We start from the raw sequence: 27,691 nt of genomic DNA, 5'->3' as shown, positions 1-27,691 counted from the left end.
TTTTATCCACCATGAAATTCTATGGGATATATTTGATTCTTATAATATGTATAAAAATAGAATGTGTGTATTAATTCTTATAAATATAATAAAGTAAAAGTATTGATTAATGGGTAGTTAAGTGGAGAAATAAGCATTAAGAGAGGAACTAGACAAAGATGCCCTTTTAGTCTTATAATATTTGCATTAGTAATAAATGTAGTAGCAAATTATTTTAATCAGGATATGAAATATGTAAGATTTAAGCAGAGAAGGAATTGAAATCCTATCATCATGTCATCTTATGCTGGTGACATTAATATCTAGGCAGACACTTGGGATGAATGATGAAGTAATACTGCACTTAAATGGTTGTTTACAAGTAATAGGTGTGAGTTTCAAGAAAGAGAAAAGTAAATAATTTGGGTATGAGGGTAATATGAGAGAGACTGAATTTAGTATGCAAAACAGAAATGTTGAGGATTAGATTCAGTAGGCTGGAGATTTTAGATTTGTAATTGAAGAATATTATAAGAAAGATCAAATCTATGTGTGATTTTTAGAAGACATTTAAGTTGTCATTTAAGAAAAATGTTTATTTCTTGAATTCAGCGGTTCTTGGAAAATTACTGTATTTAGCTGGAGTATTGAATTTGCTAGTACTATATAAGAAAGAAAAACTGAATATTGTATTTTTTATAACGGTCCAGATTGAACCCTGTGAACCGAGGAATTCTATATGTAGGAAAAGAAGAAGGGGGTCTGGGATTAATTCATCCTATTGTATATGCAGCATCTTTAAATTTGTATAAAGTGCTCCAAGTGGATAAGGGATAATAAAAAGAAGTTGGTAACTAAATTATTAAAACATAAATACATTAAAGAATGGGATATGGTGAAAATGTACAAAAGAGAAAGAGAGTGGAAAAATGAGGAGATAGAGGTTTATCAAGAAAAATTTATAAAGTGGAACATAAATATGGAAGACTTGCAAAAATACAGAAAACACTGTATAAAATGTAAAAAGGGAATTGTTTCTATGTATATCCATGGAAAGAATTAGAAGAAAACAAACTTAAAGCCATAAAAGATAGGGATGAGAGATGTAAAAATATTGTTGAATGTCGAGATTTTTTGTGGAGACTTGCGGTAAAGAAATTGCGAGTGAAAGCTAATATGGCTTATAAAAATAAATGAAAGAGTATGTAATAAGTGTGGTGAAGACAAAACTGCTGAACATTTTTTTTGAAATGTAAAAATTCTAAATTTATGAAAAAATCAGGAGAAGAAAATGATTTGGATGGCATGAAGGGAGCAGATGACATAAGCATGGATATGATTGAGTATGGCTTTATAAAGATAAAAACAAAGAATATGTTGACAAAATGGGTAAAAGAATGTTTAATTTTATTTGGATTGTTTGGAATCAAAGGGCTAAAGTAATAGTGTATAATGCTAAATGGGACTTGGCAGAAACGTTAGATTAGATTCTGAGTTTTGAAGTTGTAATGGGGGTCAGATAAGAATTAGTTGTGTATTCATAGAAAAGCTTAAAGTATAAAATAAAGTTTGCAAACATACAGTGGATATAAAAAGTTTACACACCTCTGTTAAAATGCCAGGTTTTATGATATAAAAAAATGAGACTACAAAAAATAATTTCAAAACTTTTCCCACCATTAATGTGATCTATAACCTCTACAATTCAACTGAAAAACAAACAAATCTGTTAGGGGAAAAATAAAAAAAAAAAAATACAATAAGCTGGTTGCATAAGTGTGCACACGCTTAAACTAATACTTTGTTGAAGCACCTTTTGATTTAATTCAGGATTCAGTCTTCTTGGGTAGGAGTCTATCAGCTTGGCACATCTTCACTTGGCAGTATTTGCCCACTATTCCTTGCAAAAGCGCTCCAAATCTGTCAGATTGCGAGGGCATCTCTTGTGCACTGCCCTCTTCAGGTCACCCCCACAGATTTTCTATTGGATTTAGGTCTGGGCTCTGGCTGGGCCATTCCAAAACTTTAATTTTCTTTTGATGGAGCCATTCTTTTGTTGATTTGGATGTATGTTTGGGGTCATTGTCATTTTGAAAGGTGAAATTCCTCTTCATCTTCCTATCAGATGCCTGAAGGTTTTGGGCCAAAAGTGACTGGTATTTGGAACTGTTCACAATTCTCTCCATCTTGACTAAAGCCCCAGTTCCAGCTGAAGAAAAGCAACCCCAAAGCATGATACTGCCGCCACCATGCTTCACCATGGGGATGGTGTTCTTTTGGTGATGCAAAGTGTTGTTTTTGCACCAAACGTACCTTTTGGAATTGTGGCCAAAAAGTTCAGCCTTGGTCTCATCAGACCAGAACAAATTTTCCCACATGCTTTGGGAGACTTGATGTACTGTTTTGCTAATTATAGTCATGCCTGGATATTTTTCTGTGTAAGAGAACGCTTCCGTCTTGCAACCCTACCCCATAGCACAGACATATGTAAACTACGGGAGATTGTTGTCACATTTAGTACACAACCAGTACTTGCCAGAAATTCCTGCAGCTCCTTCAGTAGGTCTCTTGGCAGCCTCCATGACCAGTTTTCATCTGGTCTTTTCATCAATTTTGGAGGGACATCCAGTTCTTTACAACGTCACTGTTCCATATTTTCTCTAATTTATGATGATTGTCTTTACTGTGTTCCATGGTATAGCCAGTGCTGTGGAAATGTTTGTACCCTTTTCCTGACTGATACCTTCCAATAATGAAATCCCTTTAATGCTTTGTAAGCTGTCTGTAAACCATGGCTTTTGCTGTAGCAGGCAACTGAGTAAATGTCAGGAAAATCCTACTAGGACAGCTGAACTTTATGTGGGGTTAATCAGAATCTCTTTAATTGATGGCAGGTGTGTAACCAAGAAGACTGAATGCTGTAATTAAATCAGAAGGTGCTTCAACAAAGTATTAGTTTAAGGGTGTGCACACTAATGTAACCAGCATATTGTACATTTTTTTATTTTTTATATTTTTCCCCTAACAGATTTTTTGTTTTTCAATTGAATTGTACAGGTTATAGGTAACATTAAAGGAGGGACAAGTTTTGAAATGATTTGTTGTGGTCTCATTTTTTATATCAGAAAAAAATGGCATTTTAACAGGGGTATGTAAACTTTTTATCTCCATTGTATGTAGATATGTAATATACAGACCTTTGCTAATAAGATCATAAACATTGTAAATAATGTAAATTGTGTAAATGATGTTAATACATTGTTCTTAAAATAATGAACCCCTACTCTTTTTGATGGGTGTCATGGGATTATTTTACATCTACTTGAGCTACCATCTACTCAAGTAGATGGGAAGTCTCACTCTATTGACAGCATACTTAGGAGTGCTGCATCAGCAATTGATGTACCTGGTATGGGAACAGAACCCACAACCTTCTGCACCAAAGGTGTGTGCTACATGTTGTACAACTAACACTTTTTTTCTGATCTAGATTTTATTTTTACAATCAAGAAATAATATACTACATGTTTTGTGACTTATTTACCTAAGTAAAAGCTTAATCATACTTCAGACAGTGTACAAGATCTGTTGTAAATAAACTCCAGCATATTTTAAGTTTTAATATTTTGTATGCTGTTATTTCTTTCACATTGTTTAGGCCTTGTACACTTTATTTATTGGACAGCTTGATTATTTCTCTTATATCAGGACTATTCTTACAATATGTTCTGATGTATAGAATATTTATGTTTGTTTGTTTATTTAATTTATTTATTTATTTGCAGTTTAACCGGCAAAGTCCATTGGGCCAAGTTGAGCCCTTTTGCAATGGAGGTCAGGGGAGAAAAGCTCCACAACATATATGTGCGAAATCAGCAAGAAGTAATAGCAAGAATTCAATACAGTAATACTTCAGTCGTATTTACATACAAGAGATAATACTAAGAGTTACTACAGTATGTTCTAGAAAGAAACAAGTAGTGGTCAAACATGATGTGATACAATAGAGTTACGTTACATCAGTAGTAGAACCCTACATAGGGAATATACATTTTATCATATGTGACAGGCAGAATGCATATCTGCATTAAGATAAGGCATTAGGAGTAGTGGGAGGAGATTAGAATAGAAGGGAGCAGGAGCATTCCTGGGTAGAGGAGAGAGAAGAATGGAGCAAGGCCTTAAAAGAGGAGCCATGTTATGTAGTACGGATGCGGGGAGGGAGTGAGTTCCATTTTCATGCAAGGGAGAAGGAGAAGAAGTTGACCAGGGGTATGTGATGGTTTGTGTACTGCAAGGAGGTTTTCATTATTAGATCTGAGGGTTCAGTCAGGAAGATGTATAGTGAGGATGGAGGAGAGGGAGGAGCATTGAAAAGGGTTGAAAATGAGTTTATGGGCAGTGGAGAGTTGAATGTAGGATAGGTAGTTAGGGAGTTATTTATTTGCAGTTTGTTAACCAGGAAAGTCCATTTTGACCAAGATGCGCCTTTTTTTCAATGGAGGCCTGGGGAGAAAAGCTCCACAACATATATGTACAAAATCAGCAAGAAGTAATAACAAGATGTCAGTACAGTAATACTTCAGTTCATTTTACATGCAAGAGGCTATACAAGAGATGATACTAAGAGTTAATACAGTATGTTCTAGAAACAAACAAGCAGTGGTCAAACATGATATAATACAGTAGAGTTACGTTACATCAATAGTAGAATCCTACATAGGGAATGTACATTTTATCCTATGTGACAGGCAGAATGCATATCTGCCATTTCAGGGAGTGTAACAGTTGTGGGAAAAGGATTTTGAGCTAGCAGCAAATTTGGCAATTTTATTGTAACAGGATGCTAATTTAGCTTTGAGGGTTGCTTGCTGGTTGTTAAGGAGTGGAGCTCCGTACATGAGAGAGGGGAGGAGGTATGTGGTAGAGAGGGTAAACTTAGTTGAAGACATGAGGTGTAGCGATTGTGCCGGTAAAGCATTCCTAGTTTTTGGTGGGTTTTCTTAATGTTGGTTTGCAGGTGGAGGTCTAATTTTAACTGTTCATCAATAAGGGCGCTTAGAAGCTTAGTTAGGGAGACTGTTTTGATGGGAGTTCTATTTTGGATAACTACGGAGAAGGCGTTTGTGTCTGTTTTGGTATTTTTAGAAGGTTAAAGCTCATGGTTTTGGCTGCATTAGGAGCCAAGTGATTACTTTGCATCCAAATTTCTGTTCTGTTGAATGTGGCTTGTGTTATTTGTATAAGTTTAGGAAGGGATTCCGCAGAGCAAATAATGGTTGAGTTGTCTGCGTATTGGCAAGTTTTGCATTAGGGATGCATTGGTGGAAGTCGTTTATGAAGATATTGAATAGAATGTTATAGTGGTATTTTATGTGAAATCACTGGGGCTGAGCATTGATGTTTCAGAGATATTGAAATTTCACCAAGAACATGCTGTATTTTTTAGCTTTTGCATGTTATGGATTGCCAGTGCAATGCAATGATGTTAGCTTGCAGCTTCTGTTTCCATAATGTTGATGCCTGCCATTATCCTGTCTTCAAATTGCTGTATAGAATAACTTGATGCAGCTATCAAGAAAATATAGTCCAGTACATATAGTTAATTTCTCCTTGTCCCTTTAACACGTTTCACATTTGCTTGTTCTATAGCACAATTGTTGAGTGTGAATTTACTCTCACTGCTCTTTTACCCATGCGCCTCAACCCTACATCCCTTTAATGTTGTAGACTATTAGCAGACCTCCCCCTCTTTTTGGAATACTCAAAATACTAATCTGTAAACAAATTCTTTTAATTTGCTCAGGATCACCATTTTTGTGCAATGTACAAAGCTTTATCCCAGGTTAAAAGACTAATACACGGTCTTACCTGGCTACTGACTGCATCTTTAAATGTGGATAGTTGCCTGCAAGTCACTGCAGTCTGTGGTAACCAAAAGTATGCTTTTGATCACATTGATCAGTATAATCTTTCATTTAACTGAAGCAGAAAGGTGTGCTGCTACCTTACTGACTGACTCGGGGCAGGTTTAAGGAGGTTAATCTCCCCAGATATTACCACATTTAAATCCAACATTCAACAGTAGATGATCTTATTTATTTATTTATTTATTTAATTTATTTATTTTACATTTGTTTACCAGAAAAGTCTGACTGAACACGGGGTCCTTTTTCAGAAGAGGGCCGGGGAGAATTATCTCCACATACAACATAAATCCTTTACAACTGATAATTTTGTATACATAAGGCACTTTGATATACATCATAACGATGTTATAGCAGTAGAACAGTATATATCACTGAAAATCCTAAATTTACATGGTGTTAAGTCTTGACTTAAAAAAAACTATTTTTGTTTAAAATTGTGTATAGTTAAATTTTTAGGTATATCATGCAGATTCCAGGATATCAAGCAAAGGATGTACTACAAGTTGCCATAAAAGGTGTGATGAGGGGTTAGTGAAAGTAGAGTGTAAGACAAAGGTACATTAGTGGGAAAGCAGTGTGCTGAGAGAGAGGGAGTTGGTAATAGAGCAATTGGAAGAAAAAAGACTAATCAAGGTTATCACAGTTACAGAGCCAAGATGTGCTGAGAGAGAGTGAGTTTGTAGAATAGCAGTAGGACGTATAAAAGACTAATCCAGATTGTCATAGTTACAGAGCCAAGATTGCATCAGGTGGGATTTTAAGGCTCTTTTAAAGTAACCAGTGGAAGGTGAGGCTGAGTTGCAGGGGAGGCTATTCCAGTGTTTGGCAGTACTGTTGCTATGGAGGAATATACCTGCATAATTATTGGCTGTGGTCACATCTAAAAGGAGTTTTTGATTGGATCATAGGACCCTGGTTTTGGTGCGTGGGTGTAGTATGCCTTGAAAGCAATAAATCCTAGATGTATTGTAGTATGAATTTAGTAAATTTTACCAATCGGTGCTGCACAATCATTGTCTTAACATGCACAAAAAAAAAAAAAAAAAAAAGGGAGAAAGAGACTTTCCAAGATGGCTGCCCACTGATTAACAGCTTAATTTCAGCTGTCCCAGTGTGAAAAAAATGATAGATAAGGATCAGTAATTCTACCAGTTATAGTAAAATTCAGTCACTGGCTAGTAAGTACACTGCTTGGATGCCAGGAAATAAGAAACCTAGAAAGCCTGAAAGAAAATCAACTAGAAAAAGTGAAGCGAAAACATTGACAGGGAAGAATCCTGCATCTGTTCAGCAAAAAGCAGTTCTAGCTACAGCTATGTACAAGAGATGGCTTCCAGTAATTTAGAGTAGAAATAAATCAGAATGTGCTCAGAGCTGATTAAAATAAATGAAACATTGAAGGAGTATATAAACTCAAATAATGAGAGACTGGAAAATGGAAGAAGCTTTAAACAGCCATTCAGATGAACTGATAAAACTTTAAAGTCATAGGTCAAGCAAAGAAAAGGCTGGCAGAGTATGAGACTGCTCAAGCAGAGCTGTTTCAGAAATGGTAGCGTTAGAGGACAGAGCACATAGAGAGAACCTGAGATTTTCTGCTGTATCAGAGAAACTGAAAGGAATAGACTGTATTCAATTTATGAAAGCTCAAATAAGCATCTGAACTGGCATTCCACATCAGGATTTGTAAATTGACAAGGTAAATCTTGTGTGTGCTCCAAACCTGGCCATGTGAAAGCAGTCAAGACCTGTATTAGAAAGATAAAATCATACTGACAGAAGGCATTGATCTTGACAAAATTGTGGCAGAAGGGCAAAGTGTTAAAAATTGGAGGCAGTAGAGTGTTTTCAAAAAATGGTTATTCACACCAGTCAGAAGAGATGCAGATTTATGCCAGCAATCACAAAATGCTGAGAGGCAGGTGTGAGATTCAAGATGCTGTATCCAGCTATCTTCAGAATATTTTTTCCTGGAGGATCAAAAGTCATTTTGATGTAGAACAGGCTAAGGGGTAAATGCAAAAGTTTGTAAAACAAAAAGTGAGTCATCAGACAGAATGACACTGCTTCTCATTCTTCTGATAATAAAGCTCTTAGAGAGACTTTGTCAGTGAAACATTTTCCTGCGGTGGTGGTGCTGCAGTAGCATTGTCGCCTCACAGTTAGACGTTGCCTGTTCGATTCTCAGAACGTCTTCTGTGTGGCGACATGCGTGAATGGGCATTCCTTCGTTGAAGGTTGTGTGTTAGGCCCAGCAAGCCAGCATGTAAAAATCTACTGCCAATCATTAGCAGTAGGTTCCATTGTGGCGACCCCTAACCAGGAAAAGCCGAAAGACAAACAACAACAACAACAAAGGAAAATACTTGATAGAATTGTCTAGAAGAATCAAAGTACCTTGGATTTGAGCTGGAGTCTGGGATTGGGAGATGAGATGAACAGGAAGAAGACCAGCAACACTAAAATTAGTGAATAAATGTGAGACTGTAAAGCATCAGTTACATTTGTGAAATAAGGCTTTACAGGAAAACGAGGATGAGAAAGATTGGATTTTTGTGGCTTTATTAACCTTGTGGGCTTTCTGAAAGGCATATGCCCCACTTCATGTCATTAATGTTTGGAATTACATTTGAAAGGAAAAAAAGTCACTATAAGAAAAAATATTTATTCTTAACAGTATTTGTATAAAACATTTTGATATAAATAGTATGTTATATAGTAAAGCTTTTTCAGTGATCATTGTATGCAGTAAAGATACTAAAGTAAAGAAGTACTTTTTTCTTTTTAAGAAATGTAGGAATTACAATGTAAAGAGAGAAGAAAGGCTGAACAAAAGCATGTGTAAGTTAATAGGCTGTAATATTGTACTGTTGAGGTGGAGTATAAATATGAACTGATTATAATATATGTAGATTTGAGATGTTTTTTTCACTTTTGCATAGGTAAATGACTAGATTTATGTCCTTGGCTTAATATAATATGTTTTGTGTGCCAGCAAGTGGGCTTTAAAAACAAGAGACAACAGTATAATGAATAGTTTTCTGTTGGCAAATAAATGTTCAGTGTGAGTTGAGAAGTCTACAGCTGAGGGCAGTAGTACATTCTTATTTTTTTCCATGGAAACAATCTGATTACAAGTGAAGGCAGTCAATCTCAAGAGGTTTGGACATTGTTTGCTGAGACAAACATAAAATTAAAAGGTACAAGGACACGTACTAAAAAAAGAAGGCTTGAGGTTACTGGAATTGAATAAGAGCAGCTCTTCTGATTTCTGAATACTTATGAATTTACCAGAACAGTGTATAATTTAGTTTTATTTAATGACAGTCAGTGCACTTTTTCTTAAGGCTAAAAGTTAATGTTTTCTGAAAGCGTACACTTTTTTTCACAGCTGGGAGGGGAACAAAGATAAGACAAGAATAGACAACAATTAGTGTAAGTAGGGGCACACGGTGTAATGTGCATTAGTATGGATAATGTTAGTGTCTGTGGGTGAAGCTGTCTGTTTAGGACAATTGTTCCTATCAGGTTGGTAAAACTTCCTTATAGGAAGATTCACATAGTTTTATGTGTTTAAGTTAATAGGTTATGAGGGTATTCTGGGTTGTGTATGGTTTTTTTTTGTTTGCGAGTTTTCATTAAAAAAATTCTTATAAAATGTAATATAGGTTCAAACGGAGATGACAAGAAATAACTGTATAAATGATCTGCCTGCCAAACAGTTGTGGTTGCATGTAACACAAAAGCTGAAAATTAAAAGGCTGTCATATCTAATAGGTAGGAATGATAACTTCTTATCATTATGGCTACACTATCCATATTATTTTGGAATGTGAATGTTGACAAAAAGATAAGAATAATATTAAGAAATACAGAGTGCAAATAATGTTGCAGGAAGCAAATTTTGAAAGAAGTGAGTGTGAATTTGATAAGGAAAGGATTTCAGGACTGATATTCTTCAGACTATCTGGAACAGAGGAAAAGGGGAGTACTTATACTAATTGCCAGAGGAGCTCCAATAGTGATAGAAGGGGGAAAAAGACAGTAATGTAGATTTGTGGTAGTAAGGGGCTTCCACCGAGGGAGGAGAATTACACTGGCATGTATTTATATTCCATGTAAAACTGCTATTTGGGGCTTAGGTTTGGGAGAAATCAGCTTTCAACAGGGAATATTACTTGTAGGTGTGGACTGGATCTTGATTTGCAACACTGAGGATGTATCTGGGGACCTAGAAGGGAAAATATAACAAACGAAGGTAAATTTCTCAAGAAATTTCTGAAAATATTTGGTATGCAAGACATTAATTCAATATTAGGAACTCTGAGAGAATTTACATATTATTCTCCAAGGTGGAACAACTGGGCTTGACCAGACAGAAGTTATATTTCACAAGGTCATGTACATTTAATTGAAAGTTGTAATACTCATTCAATAACTATTTCATGTCATGGGCTAGTAATAATGCAGAGTAATGAAGAAAAGTGAGACATTGGTGCCTCCCCACCTACGTGTTAAAAGGGAAGAATATAAGGAGTGGGCAGTGGAAATTAAGCGTTATTATGGAAGATAGTAATTTCTTCAAAAGGTATAGCTAGTGAGTCGGATGAAATGAAATAAAAAATAGGGTAGAAGTAAATGAAAAAGAGTTATAGTTAAGTAATAAAAATTATTTAAAGGGATTGACAAATATTTAAGTATTGCAGAATAAGGGGAATATCACAGAACAATAAGAGATTCAACTGCAGATTGCAAAAAAAAATAAGCAACTGTCTGAATAATATGCATGAGTTTAGAAAGATTGCTGTTCAGCAACTGTTTTTATAATAAGAATACGAAAGACGCAGGGTAAAAACAAGGTGCATAAAACAGATACGTAAAATAAAATAAAATTCACAAAGTTAGCACACAAATATACATTTATTCAAACCAAAAATAGAAAAAATAAAAATGGTTAGCACTTTCACAACTACACTAGTTGCTTCGTCAGACACAGCAGTTTAAGATAATAAAGCTTATATAGAAAATGCAATAAAATCAGCTGACAATCCAATAGTCACATGTTCCAATACTTATAAATGTGTAACATTAAATATATGTAAATGTAAATATGCATAAAAACATAAATAAGTATGCATTAATAGTTAAAACATTACTATAAATATATATAAAACATTTAGTTAAAATACTTAAAGAAATATAATAATGTAATAATTCTAGTGCTTCAATGGTCTGGCTTGTAAAAAAGGTTTTAAGGAACTATTTCCATTCAAGCCAGGATATTTCTCAGCATTCAACTTAAGAATCCATTTTGTTCTATGCTTTCTGTAGTATTTTTTTAAGTCACCTCCCCGTATATTTGAGAGGACATGTTGAATAACAAAAAACTTAAAAGTATGAGACAAATCAGTTTTTCTAACATGATTTGCCAGTGCACTTGTCTCTTTACAATTATTTATATCTCTAACATGCTCAAGGATCCTGTCTTTCAGGACCCTATTAGTTTTTCCTACATAATATGCAAAACATTTTTGACAAACAAAAATACACAATATTAGCAGTCCTACAATCAGCATAGCTATAACTGGTTATAGTAAATTTACGTAGAGGATGAATAAGTGTCTTGTTGCTATAAATATGTTTACATGCAGTACAATGCCTGCATGGAAGTGTACCAACACGTGTAGAAAAATCAAATCTATTAGGTTCTGTTCTATAACATAAATGTTGTTTTAAAGACTTGTTATTCCTGAAACAAAATAACGGAGTTTTCACTGATTATATTAGTCAATTCTGGTACTTCTTGAAGTAAATATCAATTTCTCTTTATAATCTTCGTATATTCATTAACATGGCTAGAATACTGAAAAACTGCTAGAAAATGATTAGTGTCTGAAGTATGAGTATTTCTGTCTTCTCTATCTGTCATAGTTGTAAAATAAGGTCTGCAATTGTCAAGGGTCTCTGGGTAATTGATGTGATGTGTTCAGTGCTGTGATTCCTGGCTAATGCAGTTGATTTACTGCAGCTCATTGTGATTAAATTGTGGACTTAAAGCATCACTATGATAAAGAATGTGCATTTCTTAACCATCATTGTTGTCAATTATTATGCCAGATAAAAATGGGGGTTGTTTAGGAGCAGATTGAAGCCTACAGTAACTGGATACTACACAGTTTGGCATGGCTGATGAGCAAGTGGGCCATGTTAAAATTTAGTCCATCTGATTATATGTATTCAAAAAAAGATTCATGGTTGAACAGATATACATTGTTTTAATTTTTTTTTTGTTGGTCAGGCATTTATTTTTAGTTTGAATCACTTTAAAATGTAAGGTTGCAGTATTTTTCTTTGTGAAGCATTATAACCAAAGCATATTTTTCCCATCACAGGAGAGCAGTAAATTTAGGAATAGTGCGGGATCCAGGCTCTGAGGTTGAAGACAGGCAGTACCAAATTGATATGCAGTGTATGAACATTGGCACAGCGCAGTGGGAACAGTTAAAACCAGAGAAAGAAGGAGTTAAAGGAAGAGAGCTGGTGGACAGTGAGAGAAATTCTCAAAATCCTGCACTTGAGTGGAACATGGCAAGCAGGTAAGGATCTAAGCAGCAATTTCCCTTCCTGCATAGATATTATCCATCACTGTGAAAGTGGACTAACAGTTAATTAACAGTTCTCAAGAAAAAATTAGTTTTTTTGCTGTATGATAGGTATGTGATTTTATGATTCATTGTTTCTTTGACGTAATGTTTTCATGGCTCTTTCTCTAAATGGTGCTACTTTTGCTACAGACTTTGAGGTATTGAGATTTGCTGCTTCCAGGTTATCCTGTTTTTACCAAGATTTCTTTTCACCCTAATTACTTTTTAAGCCTTATGTAATCATTCTCTATTAAATGTCTCATAGATTGTGAATATACTAATCAAGGTGTAGTGATGGTCATGTCAGATCACTTTTTTCACATATGTTTTCTTTAACCACAGACTACAAATGACTGCACTGCTAAGAAATCCACACATTGAGTTATCATTTACTAAGATGGCTGCTTTACATTTTCTTTCTTTTACCCCAGATCCTTAAAACAGACTTAAAGAAATTGTTTAATACGGTTCTGCACATAATTAGCAGTTATCTTTAGGATAGTGTTAACAGTCCGATATCACTTCTGTTCATCCAACTTTATTGAGCTTTATGTTGTAATTTAATGAGATCATGAAGAGAGATTTCTATAAATTTTCCATATGCTGGCCTACTGCTCTCTTTGTGGATAATGTTTAGAAATCTGCTAGGTTTTCCTGCTGCATGATGTATTAAAATGCAAATTTTGTACGTTGTCAGTCTGAGGCTACATTGGGAAAACTTCTATAACTGCCCAGATGCCAGAGTGCTGGCTGCTTAGGGTCAGAAACATGTGAATGTTTGATAATCACCTCTCTTCTTTGAGAGAGTGGAGGGATGGGTTTTTCCACTGCCTAAAAAACTTCCAAAGATGCCACAGCACTTGCAGTAGACAGTGAGATGAACAAATGAATGACCACCTAGATGTCTTTCACAAAGCACTTGCATGGGTGCATCGACATTTTTTTTTCAAGACTAGGCTATTTGAAGTCTGGCAAAGAAGTTTCCATTTGTCAGTCATGATCATTTTTGTTTAGAAGAACTGTCCTCAGAAAATAAGTAGAGCATAAACAGAGGCACTGCCATTGTGTTATGATGGTAGGTAAAGTCCTCCACTCCATCTTCATTCTGCAGAGGGAACAAATAAAGTGTTCAGGAGAGCACAAGCCACTAGTTCTTGAGGTAGGCTTAGGGAATCTGAAAAATAATGTTATACTTTTACATACTTCACTTAAGAAAGGATTTCTTTGACTGGAGTTTGACACTATTCTGTGGGTAGACAACATTTGCAGAGTGAGATTTCATTTTCACCAATTTAGAGATTTTATTGGTACATTTTTGACAAATTAGCCTTCTGCTCAGTTGCATCTATCCCATGCAGTAGCATAGTTAGAGCAAAGTCAGAGGGGCAGCTGCCCCAGGCAGAAAGTGATAGGTGGAAGCGATCAAGCAATCCCAATCTCTCTCTCTCTCTGTCTCTTTAAAAGCCAGTATTGCATTTGCGGTCAAACCTGAATGCTGCAGCACTCCATGTGTGGGATAAACTGTAGCAACTGCTTGCTACATTGTACTGAAAGAACTGGCAATGTTGAGTAAACTTGAATGGCTTATGCTATCTTGCCCACACTGGGGGAAGGAGGAGACTCGGTTCAGTGCACGACTGGCTCCATGTGGAAGCAGGAGGTGCAGCATATTCAGCAGGCAGATAAGCCAACTAAACACAGATAGTAATACTGAACAAGAGTACAGGAGAAGTTCAATGATATTAGGTTGCCATGGGGAGCATTTTATGCAAGTCAGCAGGAAAAAGCATCAACACTTCATGACTACCTGAATGCATTAGGGGGGTGCTGCACTCTTGAGTATGTCATCCTTTGGATAGGATGTTAAATCAAGGTCCCATCTGCTTGAGTTGGTGGTAGCTCAGGTGGATGTAAATGATCCCATGGTATCTATTGAAAAGAGGTAGGCAAGTTCCCCAATACCCCGACCAAATTTCCCCAGTAGTAGAAATACTACCTCAGGTCTTTCCTGAAAAGAGGCCACTAGCCTACTGGAAATAAAAAATAAATAAATATAAACAATGGCCTATTAATTGATGCTCTTTTGTCCCAACTCCAGGTATGTTAGTATGAACAAGTGGACAGTTAGGTGAAAGAGGCTCATGGTCATTAAACATTAGGGGCAAAATGACCTTCAAAATGCTAAACTAATTAATTCTACATTTTTTTTAACTCTTTAAAGCGTACTCTTATATGGTTGGTTCTAGAAAGCCTGCTAATCTGGGTCTGTATCACATAATCGAAAGCTGATAACTCTGAAGCCCAAAACTGTGAACTTCAAACCTCGAAAGCTGACAACATCGAATCCACCAAAAAAAACCCCTATGCACCCCCCACACCCCCACTACTTAAATATACCAACTCCGAGATCGCACTACAGTGCAGTAAAGGGAAATCTTCCCTTCCTGCACTCTATGGTGATTTCCGTTCTACAGTTTGACGTTTTGAACTTCAAGGTTTTAAGTTCGGAGTTTTGTGCTGTGGAGTTATCAGCTTTTGAGCTTATGATATAAACCCTACTAATCTTGAACCATACATATTGTGTTAAGCAGAGCAGTGATTAGAATTTGCAGACAATGCATTTCCTGCAGCAAAAGAATAGTAGGGACTTTATATATTTGTATACTCTTCACATTTCAGAGATTTTGGTGACAGAAGTTTGGGCTAAACCTGTAACTCCCATACTTCTCAACTGTCCAGATTTTTGCCTCATATTTTCAGTCTGTTTCTCATTAAATTGTTGTTTTCTGGCAAACCATAAGGACTGAAGCTGGAAAATAATGGTACACACTTGAGTTTCAGACTTCATACCCTTCAGAAAATTCATGCTAATGCAAAATTTGTCATTTTGTCAGCTTTCTAACTTTGTAAGAGCAATAGTTAAAAGTGTCCCTATTTTTGGGCCTTTGTCTCTCCATTATTTGTGTCTTTGCCCAAATTTCTTGCTCTAAGAGGTTGAGAGGTATGGTAGTTCCTTTTATCAAAACACCAGATTCAGTCATGACAACTGTAAGCACTTATGTAATCTGGAGGCACATCACTCTGTGTCTTTATCTGTCAGTAAAGAGTACATCATCACCTCACAGCAGCTTGTCACTAATCCCTCTTATGCTGAGGTTTTAAAGAAATCAGTACTTAAGCTTCCTACATGCTGTATTAATAAGTCTTATCCACAGATGGAAATTTCTATTACTGCACTCAGATCTGCACTGCCTCCACCCACCATCAGCAAGTCACACTGGCCATAAGTCTGTACCTATAAGGTCCTCAGGACTCACAACAGTGTTAGAGTTGCAGGTGACTCTGTAGCATGGCAAATAGATGCTTCTCTCATGAGACTGGGCAAGGATAGTTTTATAATTTGATAACAGCTACTTTTTTTCTAAAATTGTTAACTGGATTAGACTATTCTGCTAGAGCCTTTTAAGGCTCAGGCCAGGGGAAATATACCCAAAGAAGTGGTACACATTAATCAGTATCAGTGCGTCAGTGGTAAAGTAAGAGACAGCACACAGAGAAGCACAGGTCAGGATGGTGTGCTGCATCAGTGAACACAATCCTAAGTAGAAGTGATGCAAGAATTTAGCATGTAAAAGTAGGTAAGAAGGGGACCCGCATACTGACGTAACATGATATTGCATAATGTAATGTGTGTAGATATATATAAGTAACAGTGTATTTTCATTAAATACAATTGAAGGGTAGAGAAGATGGAGGAGAGTAAATGATAAGACAAATGGGAGAAAAAAGGATGAATAGTGGAGTGGAAGTGTGTAGAGGGCATAACATGTAATCATTTTCAGTTGAGTTAAATGTAATAGATACATTTTAAGTGGAGGTGTGTGTTTTTGGAGGGAAGTAATGTGTGTTTGTGCTAGGTAATGTTTGATGGGTATGCCATTTACAGGAGACATGTTTGTACAAGTATTTTTTAGGTTGGATCTGAATTTGCTTAATGGATTAACTTATTTTAGCTTGTTGATGAAGGATTTCCAGCAGTGAGGGGCCATCACAGAAAACTTGTGTTCTCTGCAGTGTAGCACATTTGTGGATGTCTGGAGTGAGAGAATGAAGGAAGGTAGAGATTTAGCCTTGTCATTTAAGGTTAGATTTAAAATGCAGAAATTTCTAGATAAAGATGGTAAGAAGAGTGGGTCTTCTGGTATGTGCAGCCATTTAGCCTTGGCTAGCAACTGACAATGGTACTTAGTTCTAAGGAAAAGAGTGATGAACCATGAGTGATGATATGATTTTAGGTGATTTATGAGGATGCCGTATTCTTTTTGGAGGCTGAAGAATTAAAAGGATGACCATACTCAGCTGGGCAAAAAGTATGTTTTTACCACTTGCTAGTCTGCTTTCAGTTGCAAGGAAGTAAGATATTTTCTTTGCTCAAAACTGTTGTGATTTGACATTGTTGTTTTTTTTTCCCAATTTGATATTGAACATCGAGTTGTTGCTAAAGCATAATACTAACTATATGAAGTATTTTTTGTTATCAAGAGGGGTTTGATTGCTGCAAGCTATATTCCAGTCTGGAGGTACAATGGCAAATTTTGCTTAGTCCCAAAAATCATTGCTTTAGTTTTTTTGGTGTCTGAAATGAGCTTTTGCTTATTAACCAGAAGGAAAATTCAAAGAGGTCTTTCTCAACTTGTATTTTAATATAGTTATGTGGGGAGCTGGTTAGATCTATACATCACAATGTCTTTAGCATTACAAAAATACTTGAGTGACAGAAAAAAATGCCCTGGAGCGAACTAAAAGGATCTGCAGTACCTTGGACTTGAACAAGAGACCAATGTTGGGAGATCAAAAAGATGAGGAAGATGACCAGCAACGATGCAGAGTGGTGCTAGCAGCAGAGAAACGAAAAGAGTGACTGCTTTCAAGATTTAAATATAATTTACTGTTATTACCTGTGCAACCGTCTTTCCTCGCCGAAAAGCGAGTTTAAACTGCTGATTTACCCGTTTTAAGCCTGTTTTTTGTGTTTTCTCATACCTGTACTTGTAAAAGTTTGTTTGTTTGAATTTAACTGTTGAGGCTGCCCACTCAAGTGCGCTAGCCTGTGTTTAGAATTTACTGTACTTTTCTTGCTGTTTTTCTGAAAAAAAAAAAGAAAAAAAATATATATATATATCCTTGTTTCCTGCCCTAGAATAGTCCCTTATACAGGCATTGCTGTATTCTGGAGTTTTGAATAGTTCCTGTGTTGCCAATTTCCTTACTTGGATAGAAGGAAGCTCTGTCCCTGGAGGAGTGAACTCAGCACAAGAATCTTGTAGTTTATCGGCCGTTTTGGGCCAATTTCTAGCTCTTTAAAGTTCCCTGTATAAAAACCCACTTTGGTGTGTCTTTGCGCCACTTAACCAGGCTTAAACCATTCTCGGCTCCACAAAGTATGCTCTTCACTTTTTCCCTTAGATCTGATCTATTCTCTCAAGTAAAGACCTTATTCTAAACGTATAACCTAGCACTGCTCTTACTAGCAATTATATGTTAGCACTAATAGACTAATAGCACTACATCCTCATATACTCCCTAGGAATACTCGTTCCCCTATTGGTCCTTTTTGTCAGCCTTAAAGGAGTTACTTACACTATACCGGCATGTCCAAAGGTCAGTTGCCAGTTTCCTCTCCAGTCCAGCTGGTGAATCTGGGAATCCTGAGGCAATGTTACAACTGCCTCATGTACACAGACAACCCTCTCCTCCTCCCAACAAATACTAATATATGTGAGAGATGCAACCATATAGCCAAACTGGAGGCTAAGATCTCTCAATGCAATAATGGCGCAGCCAGACAGGGGGAGAAGGTAACCATACACACCACAAATCCAGTCGCACATAGACCTACAACATCATCAAATCAAACACATAAACACACTAAAACATACTCGGAGGCTCTAAATACAAACCTGCCTAAACAGCAGAGACCTCCAAAGCAGACATCCAAGCAACCTCTACCACACAACAAAAAAAATGAAACAACATACTTCACAAAATCAGTGTGCCAAACAGTCACAGCCCTTAAGGACAAACAACACACCTGAGACACTTGTAATAGGTGACTCTATCGTCAGGTACACTGACGTCCCACTCACCAGGCTGAACAAGGAGAAGGTCATGGTGAGCTGCCTTTCGGGCGCCAGGATCCGCCACATAACACAAGCACTCAGGTCACTCCAAAGCAAGTACAAATATGACTCTGTCATCGTCCATGCTGGTGTGAATGACCTGAGCCGTACCTCCCTGGACTACATGAAAAGAGACATAGAGGAGCTCTCAGATCATGTAGCCCAGACAGGTATGACCCTGACCTTGAGTAGCATCTTACCCTCACCGAAAATGATGCCACAGTGTAAAGACAAAATGATCAATTTTAACAATTGGCTAAAGTTCTGGTGTCATTCAAAGGGGATCCAGTGTCTGTCAGCCTGGGATGACATGCTCGACAAGCCACGCTGCTTCGCTAGGGACAGCTTGCACCTGTCACCTCTGGGATTTTGGATACTGGCAAAGGCTCTTGCCACCACCATAGTGCCTTTTTTAGGCAAGGCTCAAAAGACAAACTCCCCTCCATAGACAACACAAGGAAAACCAAACTAAAGGTAATGCTACTCAACGCCAGAAGTCTAAACCTCAAAATGCAAACACTCGAGGCTTTCCTCAGCATGGAGAATATCGATGTCTGTGCAGTAACAGAGACCTGATTCAAGTCTCCCGAGAGCACCCTAGCATTACCAGGTTATACCTCATACCATGCTTTTTGGCCCCAAAATTTGGACCGAACCACAAAAGGAGGGGGAGTATCCATATTCATCAAGGATACCCACACCTCCAGGTTAGTGGCACTGCATGAAGCATCAGAAACCATCCATGTGCAACAGACCACCATCCCAGACTCTGGAACCTCACGTGGCTTTCCTGAGAACATTGGAGAATATGAATGTCTCTCCAAATACCTTTATATTGGGTGACTTCAACTACCCAAGCATAGACTGGGAACACTACTCAAGCCCCAACAGCCTAGCCCAGAGGTTCCTGGAATTTATAAACTCAAATGTTATGGAACAACTGGTCACCACGCCTACAAGAGGGGTAAACATACTTGACCTGGTCATCACAAACTCTATGCTCTACACCAGACGTACACCTTTCATTGGTAAGATCAGACCACAAATTAATCTGGCTGGACATACACATCCCGACCCCACCACCACCCCAAAAAGCCACAGTAAAAAACTTCTCCAAGGCTAATTTCACACTCCTCAAAACCGAGGTGAAATCACTCAAAGCCCCTGGACCAGTGGAAACTACGGCCCAAACAGCAGAGTCGTATATAAATGCATTCTATGGACATCTTCAGGAATGCACGGATCATGCAATCCCAAATAAAACCAAGACCTAATCCTCCAAAGGCAGACGTCCTGTCTGGTGGACCACAGCCATAAATAAACTATACAACAAAAGGAGAAAGCTACTGCAGGATAGAGCAAAATCCCCCAATAAGAAGGCATCACTGATCAGTACTAGCAAAAAACTATAGTCCCTCATAAAATCTTCCAAGGCCAGCTTCGAGAGAAAAATTGCACATGACACTAAAGATAACCACAAGGCTTTCTTTAGTTATGTTAGAAACCTGGGTGGGAACTCCCAGATATGCTCAGAGTTAGTCCAAAATGACAAAAATACACTGAACCCACAGACATTGCCAACATCCTGGTGGACAGGTTCAGTGCAAACTTCTCCCCTCCTTCCCCCCCAAAGGAGCAATTATCTATCCCAGCAGAGAGTCGTCTCCCTGTCATCACAGATCTCAGGTAGGAGCTGCCCTCTCCAAAGCAAAAAACACAGCATCAATGGGACCAGACGGTGTCCCAGGCTGCGTCCTACAGGAGCTCCAAGAGGAGCTAAAACCTCATATTAGGCTACTGTTCAATCTCAGCCTTTCTACAGGTTATGTACCCAAGGAATGGTGTACAGCAACAGTGATCCCACTCCACAAAGGTGGAGCCTCAACGGACCCTGGGAACTATCGCCCCATAAGCCTGACTAGCCTAGTCTGCAAGGCCATGGAGCGGATCATCATGGGACTCATAAACAAAGACATTGGGGAACTACAGATGCTAGATCCTACACAATTTGGCTTTGTTAAAGGCAGATCCTGCCTCTTGAACCTGGTAGACTTCTTCGAAACAGTCACCAAGGCCATAGATGAAGGGAAGGTAGTCCACACTGCCTACCTGGACCTCGCAAAAGCCTTTGACACCATACCCCACTCTGGCATCATAGATAAGCTCTCCAGCCTAAATATCAACCCCTATGTCATAAGATGGGTTGCAAACTGGCTCAAGGACAGAACCCACATGGTCAGAATTGTGGGAGCTATGTCAGACTCTAAACCTGTTACAAGTGGCGTCCCACAAGGCTCAGTCCTGGGACCACTCTTGTTCAGTATATATTTTTCAGAGGTACAGGCCAACACAGGAGGACTATGGCTGACCAAGTTTGCAGACGAGTGCAAACTGGGTGCCATAATCGACTCTCCAGCTGACACAGGCATCCTCCAAAAGGGTCTCACAGAGACGGACATCTGGTGCCATAGCCATGGCCTGAAACTAAATGCCAAGAAGTATATAGTCATACCCTTTGGAAAAAACAAAGTGCCCACAAACTACCATATAGGCGGTAAACCATTAAGTACGGAGAAAGTAATTAGGGATCTGGGAACTCTCCTTTGACAACCACATTGCCAAAGTGGTTAGAAAGACCTTCTATATAGCCCACCTTATCATGAAAGGGTTCACATCTAGATCCAAGGAGGTCATTGTGCCCCTTTACTCATCCCTCATCAGGTCCATAATTGAATACAATGCCCCATTTGGGATGTACCTTACCCGTCACCTGCAGCAACTGGAGAGACCACAAAAGTACCTCACCAAGAGGATCAAGGGTCTCAAACAGATGACCTATGCTGCCAGGTTAAAGAAACTCCAGCTCTACTCAGTTGCATACCGCCTACTTAGAGGCGATCTGAGCCTGACTTATAAAGCCATGTCCAACCCAGAATTAATGGACATGCTCCACCTCAAAAAATCCAAATCCACTAGAGCTACGCGCTCAAGGGATTTGAATCTCAACAGAGAAATTAATAGGACATGCTGGAGAGACAGATTCTTGACCCAGAGGCTCCCAGTACTCTGGAATAGAATTCCAGTCCATATCAGGCAGAGCCCCTCGCTGACTCTCTTCAAGAGAAATCTTGACAAGTGGATGGGAGATCATAAGTTCACTCCAGGGATCACTCCTGTGTCACTACTAGACAGAGTCTCAATAAAGTAACCAGAAAAAGGGCACAGTAAAACCCATTTTTTAATGGGTGGCGTAAGCCAAATACACTCTGGCTAGGTTGATAAATGCCCTAGGGCATATAGCCTAGTATCAACCTATGAACGTGAAATTAGCGAAAAAATGGGAGAAGTATAAAGCATAATTCACATTAGATGTAGGTTAGATCCCTGAATTGTAGTTCTGCAAGAAGTGGTACCTAAAAACACTGGAAGTTTGTTGACTATTTTTAACTGGAGGGGAGGACTCAGTAACATAAACTCCACTTTGTCATTAATGCATAGGACACAGAAAGGACTAAATAAGTATTTTTATGTAAAGCAGTTTTGTTCTTAATGTTTGTGCAATAAATATCTTGCGTGTTATAATTTGCAAAGCAGTTCTCTATATAAGTAGTCAAAGGTATTTTAAATGTGTGTTGTGCTTGGAATTCAATACACTGACTCAGACCTGGATTCAACACAACATACGTCATTACTTGTGATTTTGAAGGGCTTAAGTTTGGATATGTTACGGATGATTCAAGCCATTAATTGGTTTGCCGTCCAGCTAATCTTGTGTTTAGCTCAAAGGATACCTGATGCCCTGACTGAAATCACTGTTGCAGTATTCCTGATAAAAGGTGGTGTCATCACTGATGTCTGGCTGAGGTGCCAAATCTTTGCCTTCCTAAGGTTCGTACATCCAGTGCATGACCTTAGCTCGTATGCTTTGGGATATTCAAACCGACGTACGAGTGTGAATCCTCAGATTATCTCACCATCAGCTCGAACGTAGGTTGTACTTCTGTCTGATTGCCATTTGGTCGTTGGTACCTTTGGTTTGGTCATTTATCAAGATAAGTAATCCAGCTGGGGAACCATCCTTTTTACTTGTGCTGTTTTGCTGAAAGTTGTTAGATGTCAGCTAGGATGGGTAAATGCAAGTGGGGTCTATATTTACTCATCGAATGGCATGTTCCCCAAATGACCATTCATCTCACAAATAACATCAAACGTGACATTCATCGAAAGGCTGTATGATCATAAAAAATGTCAAACAATCATTGTCAGCCAACATAAAGAAAACAGCATGAAGTACGTACTTATCAGTAACATAGAGATAAAGAAATCTGTCCTTTCCCGACTGTAGTGCAGTCTCGGAGTTGGTATATATAATTAGTGAGGGGAACAGCCCCACATAAGGAGGATCCAGTGTTCACTAAATCCTCCAAAATTCCACCAAAGAAAAAGCTAAAGAGGCCTTGAAAGGGATCTGCAGTCCAGTGTTTCACACTCCAACATACCCACTGAAGTTACAGAATCCGCAGTACGCCAGGTTACTTCTCAGTTGCCTGGTATCAAGACCACATCAGAGGCCAGTATGGCTTCTGACATCTTGCAGACTGCTGATACTTGTAATGAACAGTAACTTGTCATTTCCAATGGAAAATTTTAGTTGAGGAAGAGATTCCAGGCTCTTTAATAGAAGTTAGGGTTCTGAACCTCCATGTCTCATCAAGGCAAACACCATACCTAAAAAGAGAAAACAGAAGACTAGCCATGTAGCCTCTCCCTCAGCAGCTAGGGAAAAGGAGTGGATGCATTTCTCAAAGGAGTTGTTCAAAGCTGTTATGTCTTTGAAACCGCCCTCATTTGGGTCCCTACAACCACAAGCTACTCAAAAACCTGCCGTGGTTATCTGTCTTTCTCAGGAAGAACAAGACTTCAGTTCTGACCATTTTCTAGACTGTTCCTCTCAGCTGCATTATCTAAGATAAATCTGTTCTGATAAAGAGGACTCCCTGTTGCCAGATTCCCCTATTGAAGAAGCTTTGTTTGAGGAGATTATCCAGAACATGATGAAACACTTTAGATGGCAATCCACTCAGATCTCTGATGTGCAAGAGAGGTGTTGCAGCCTTTTGGAAATGGGTACCTCTGTCCTTCTCTAGTCCCTCCTGCCCTGAGGCTTTTCAGGATACCTTTCAGTCCACCTCTTCTGCATCTGATTCTCAACCACCTGCTCCTAAAAGACCTGACAGATTTTACAAGGTGCCTGATGACCTAGATTGCTTAAACAGGAATCCAGTGAGAGACCCCTCTGCAGTAACTCTCTCTCTTTTCAGATAAACCCTCTAAGCTTCTTTCCATTGCTAATGCCCTACCTATGGACAAAGACAGTAGAGCTATGGATAGATGGGGAAAGAAGGCTTACATCTCTGCTAGCCTTGCTTTTAAGGCAATGAATTACCGGACCCAAATGACAAAGTACTAGATCTGTATCCTGCATTCCTTAAACAGCGTTACGCTGGACCCTCCAACTGCAGAGTAAAGTAACAAATGCAGAGTCTATTATCCTAAGACACTCCAGTAACCAGACACTGCATTAAGTGCAGTTACAATTTATTTTATTGATTTAATATTTGTTGACTGGGAAAGTCAGACTGAGACAGAGCCTATTTTCAGCAGAGGCATGGGGAGAAATATTCCAGATGTATGTCTCTGGAATGAGGTAGGAAACTGGAGCACCCAGAGGAAAACCACACAAACGCATAGAGGTCATGCAGACTCCACACAGAAGGAACCCCAGCCAAAAATCAAGCAGCAGAACTTCTTGCTGTGAGGCGACAACGTTAACCACTGCATCACTGCACCGCCTGATGATGTAGATGCTACTTCAAGGGCAGCTGTCACTGGATTTGTCATTCACAGATATGCATGGCATCACAGCCAGCCTGTCTGATTTCAAATCAAAACTTTTAGACTCTCCCCTGGACAAAGACTGTTTGGTCTTCAGGCTGCCAGTTTGTTCAGAACTCTCCAAGACCAAGGTAAGAGTGTGAAAGACTACAGACAGATTCTACTCTCCACAGTTCCTAGGTACTATAGGAACTACCCATTTAAATCTGCCTCATTCATTAGAAGGGATCCCAAGACATCTCCGGAACAAAGACAAAAGCCTAGGAAAAGGTGCTTTGACAAACCCCATAGGGATCCTCCAGCAGGGAAACCTCCTTTTGGAAGCAAATATTTGTGGCTACATCTGCAGCACCCCTACCCCTGCCCTTAGCCCAAATACTCCTCTTTCCCAAAGTTTGCTGCTCTCCCTGGCCAGATGGGAAAATATTACCACAGACAGCTGAGTCCTGTCCATCATCATGGATGGCTGTGCCATGTCCTGGGAAAATATTTCCTCTCTGAAAGGCATGCCACAGCTTGTTAACAACCAAATGTCCCTTCTTGCCCCCATTATTCAAGACCTGTTGAATTAACGCACTATTGAGTAAGTTGCAAAGGACTTTGTGGGACAAGCATTTTATTCCAGGATTTTTCTAGTGATAAGGAAAGAAGGGCAGTGTAGTCCCATCCTAGACCTGTCTCTTCTAAACACTTACTTGAAGTTACAGTCTTCCAAAATGGTCTCTCTCCACACTTTTCTGCCTTTCATCCTCCCCCAAGCTGTTAGTGCCACTAAATCTGATGGATGCCTACTTACACATACCCATTCTTCCATTTTGCAGGTGATTTCTCAGGTTTTCCACTTTCTCCTCACGTTTTCAATTTATTGCTCTGCCTTTTGGACTTTCTACAGCTCCATAAATGTTTGTAAAGTGTTTAGCTCCAGTAGTAGCTTTTTGTCTCACTCAGTGAATCCACATTTTCTCTTACCCGGATTACCTATTGATCCAGGCTATCTCTATGGAACTTCTTCAGCGTCTGCACTTTACCCTCTAACTCCTGACAGGTGTAGGTTTCACTAAAAACAACAAATAAATCTGACAGGGCCCCGACACAGGATCTGGGTTTCCTGGGCTGCAGACTGAACACAAAGAAGATGCATTCCTTCCTCCCCAAGCAGAAAGTTCACAATCTGTCCATTTTGTTTCCAAAATTTGTCCTCTGCAACCCATTTATAGTGAGGGAGATGCTAAGAACTTTGGGTTTTTATGGCAACTACCATCCCTGTGCTCCCCCTGGCAAGACTTCATGTGAGGATAATCGAGTGGTACCTGAAATGTGTGTGGTCCCTGCACTTTCATCCCTTCAACACTGTGATTACCCTCTTTGCTTGAACTGCTTGTTGAAAGGTTCATTGCCATTTTCAACCCAGAACTGCCATTCACACATCCTCCTCCTCCTCCTCTTCAATAAGGTAACACAGACACCTTGGAAAAGGCATGGGGAGCATGGATAGGATCACAACAAGTGCAGAGTGAATGCAACCTCAGTTCCTCAAGGAACATGTCAATCTGAAGGAAATAAGTGCTCTTCTGCAAGCTCTTTAGAGACCTTCCCCCACCTTTGAAAACCCAGAACACTCTTAATGTATGCAGAAAACACTACAGTCATGTGATACATAAATAGGGAGGTACCAGATCTTACCAGCTGTGTAAATGGACGTTAAACAGAGAGGTTTCCAGATGATCACCTTTCAGTGGGGCACTCCTGAGATATACCTCTTTGTGTCCCTTTTCATTCTGGTGGATAGCGAAGTTCCTCTGTGCTTTTTCTCGTATGCCACCTTTTCTAAAAATTGTTCAGAAGGCACAAAAGGAAGCACCCAAACTCCTTTTACTGGCACCCTTTGGGCTGAGGCAGCATTGGTTTCCCCTGCCATTTCACCATACCTCTTCAACTGGACCTGATATCACAGCAAAAGGATTACTGCTCCACCCAAATCTTCCATCTCTCAACTTGACCCTATAGATAATAGAATTTTAATTCCTTAAAGACACATCTTCTATGAAGAAGTTGTCCAAGTCCTACAAGAAGCCAAGAGACCCACAAATAGGAAATCTTACGCAACTAAATGAAAAATGTTTTCCTGTTGGTGATGAAAATGTGTTCAAGATCCACTCTTGTCACAAGTTCATGCTGTCCTGCAATATCTCTGCAAACTACTTCAATCAGATTTGGCTACTCTTCTGTAAAAGCTCACCTGTCAGCTATCAATGCCTGTCTCCGTCTTAGCTGTCCACTTATGAGTACGGAGGAGGTCAATATTTTCTTCAAGGGTGTCCTGCATCAACAAAATCCAGAAGATTTAGGATTTTTGCTTGGAAATGTTTACATAGATATTTCTATACCCAAGTAGACTCCAGAGGACACCAAATGTTGGAGGTGTGACAGGGAAGAGTAATTGAGAACATGTTTTCTGGACGTGCAGTGAGTTGGTGGACTTTAAACATTCCCTGCGGGATGCACTGGGTGTGCTGATGAGTGTGACGAGGGAGATGATTTTATGAGTTATGATTCAGAATCGGAATTGCCTAGATATAGTAAGGCCTTGCTGTGTTTAATTATGGTGGCTGCCAAAAAGCAAATATTAGAAAATAAAAATAAAAATGTAAACCAACTATACCAGAAGTAGTGAATATAGTAACAGAGATAAAAACTGGAATTGAGATCTTTAGAAAAGGGCAAGAACAAACTACATAAGAAAAAATGGGAATTGTAGGAACAGTGCATATGGGGAGGAATGAGGTTTAACAGAAGACAGGACTTAAATGAGCTATGTAATGTTTGACTGAAAATGATTGGATAGATTATAAGTGATGTATAGTGGTTGCAGCTGGGAATTATGGTTTGTGATGTAAAATGCTTGCAACTAGGATTGCGTCAGTGTGGTCTATTTTAATTTATATAAATGTATGATTGCCTGTGTTGTAAGTGATGGTTTAATAAAGATGTTTCCTGTTTAAAAAAAAAAAGGGCACAAATTTAATAATTTATGTAATGTTGCTTAGGTTATATGATATATAGC

At 38.7% G+C, this 27,691-nt stretch overlaps 1 protein-coding gene across 1 annotated transcript in view; it reads left to right on the top strand.

Moving 5' to 3' along the window:
• VPS13B (vacuolar protein sorting 13 homolog B) overlaps positions 1–27,691 on the top strand; it is a 5,424,989-nt gene that overhangs the window by 3,363,862 nt on the left and 2,033,436 nt on the right. Inside the window, exon 31 of the mRNA XM_044065647.1 lies at positions 12,302–12,505. Coding sequence (XP_043921582.1) covers positions 12,302–12,505 — 204 coding nt within the window. The remainder of the gene's footprint in view (positions 1–12,301; positions 12,506–27,691) is intronic.

Source organism: Protopterus annectens, chromosome 3.part0 (genome assembly GCF_019279795.1).
Source record: "Protopterus annectens isolate FY-2018-M chromosome 3.part0, PAN1.0, whole genome shotgun sequence".
Classification (NCBI taxonomy): Eukaryota; Metazoa; Chordata; order Ceratodontiformes; family Protopteridae; genus Protopterus; species Protopterus annectens.
Note: the sequence above shows the minus strand (reverse complement) of the source record. Positions and strands in the feature narration are given on the sequence as shown.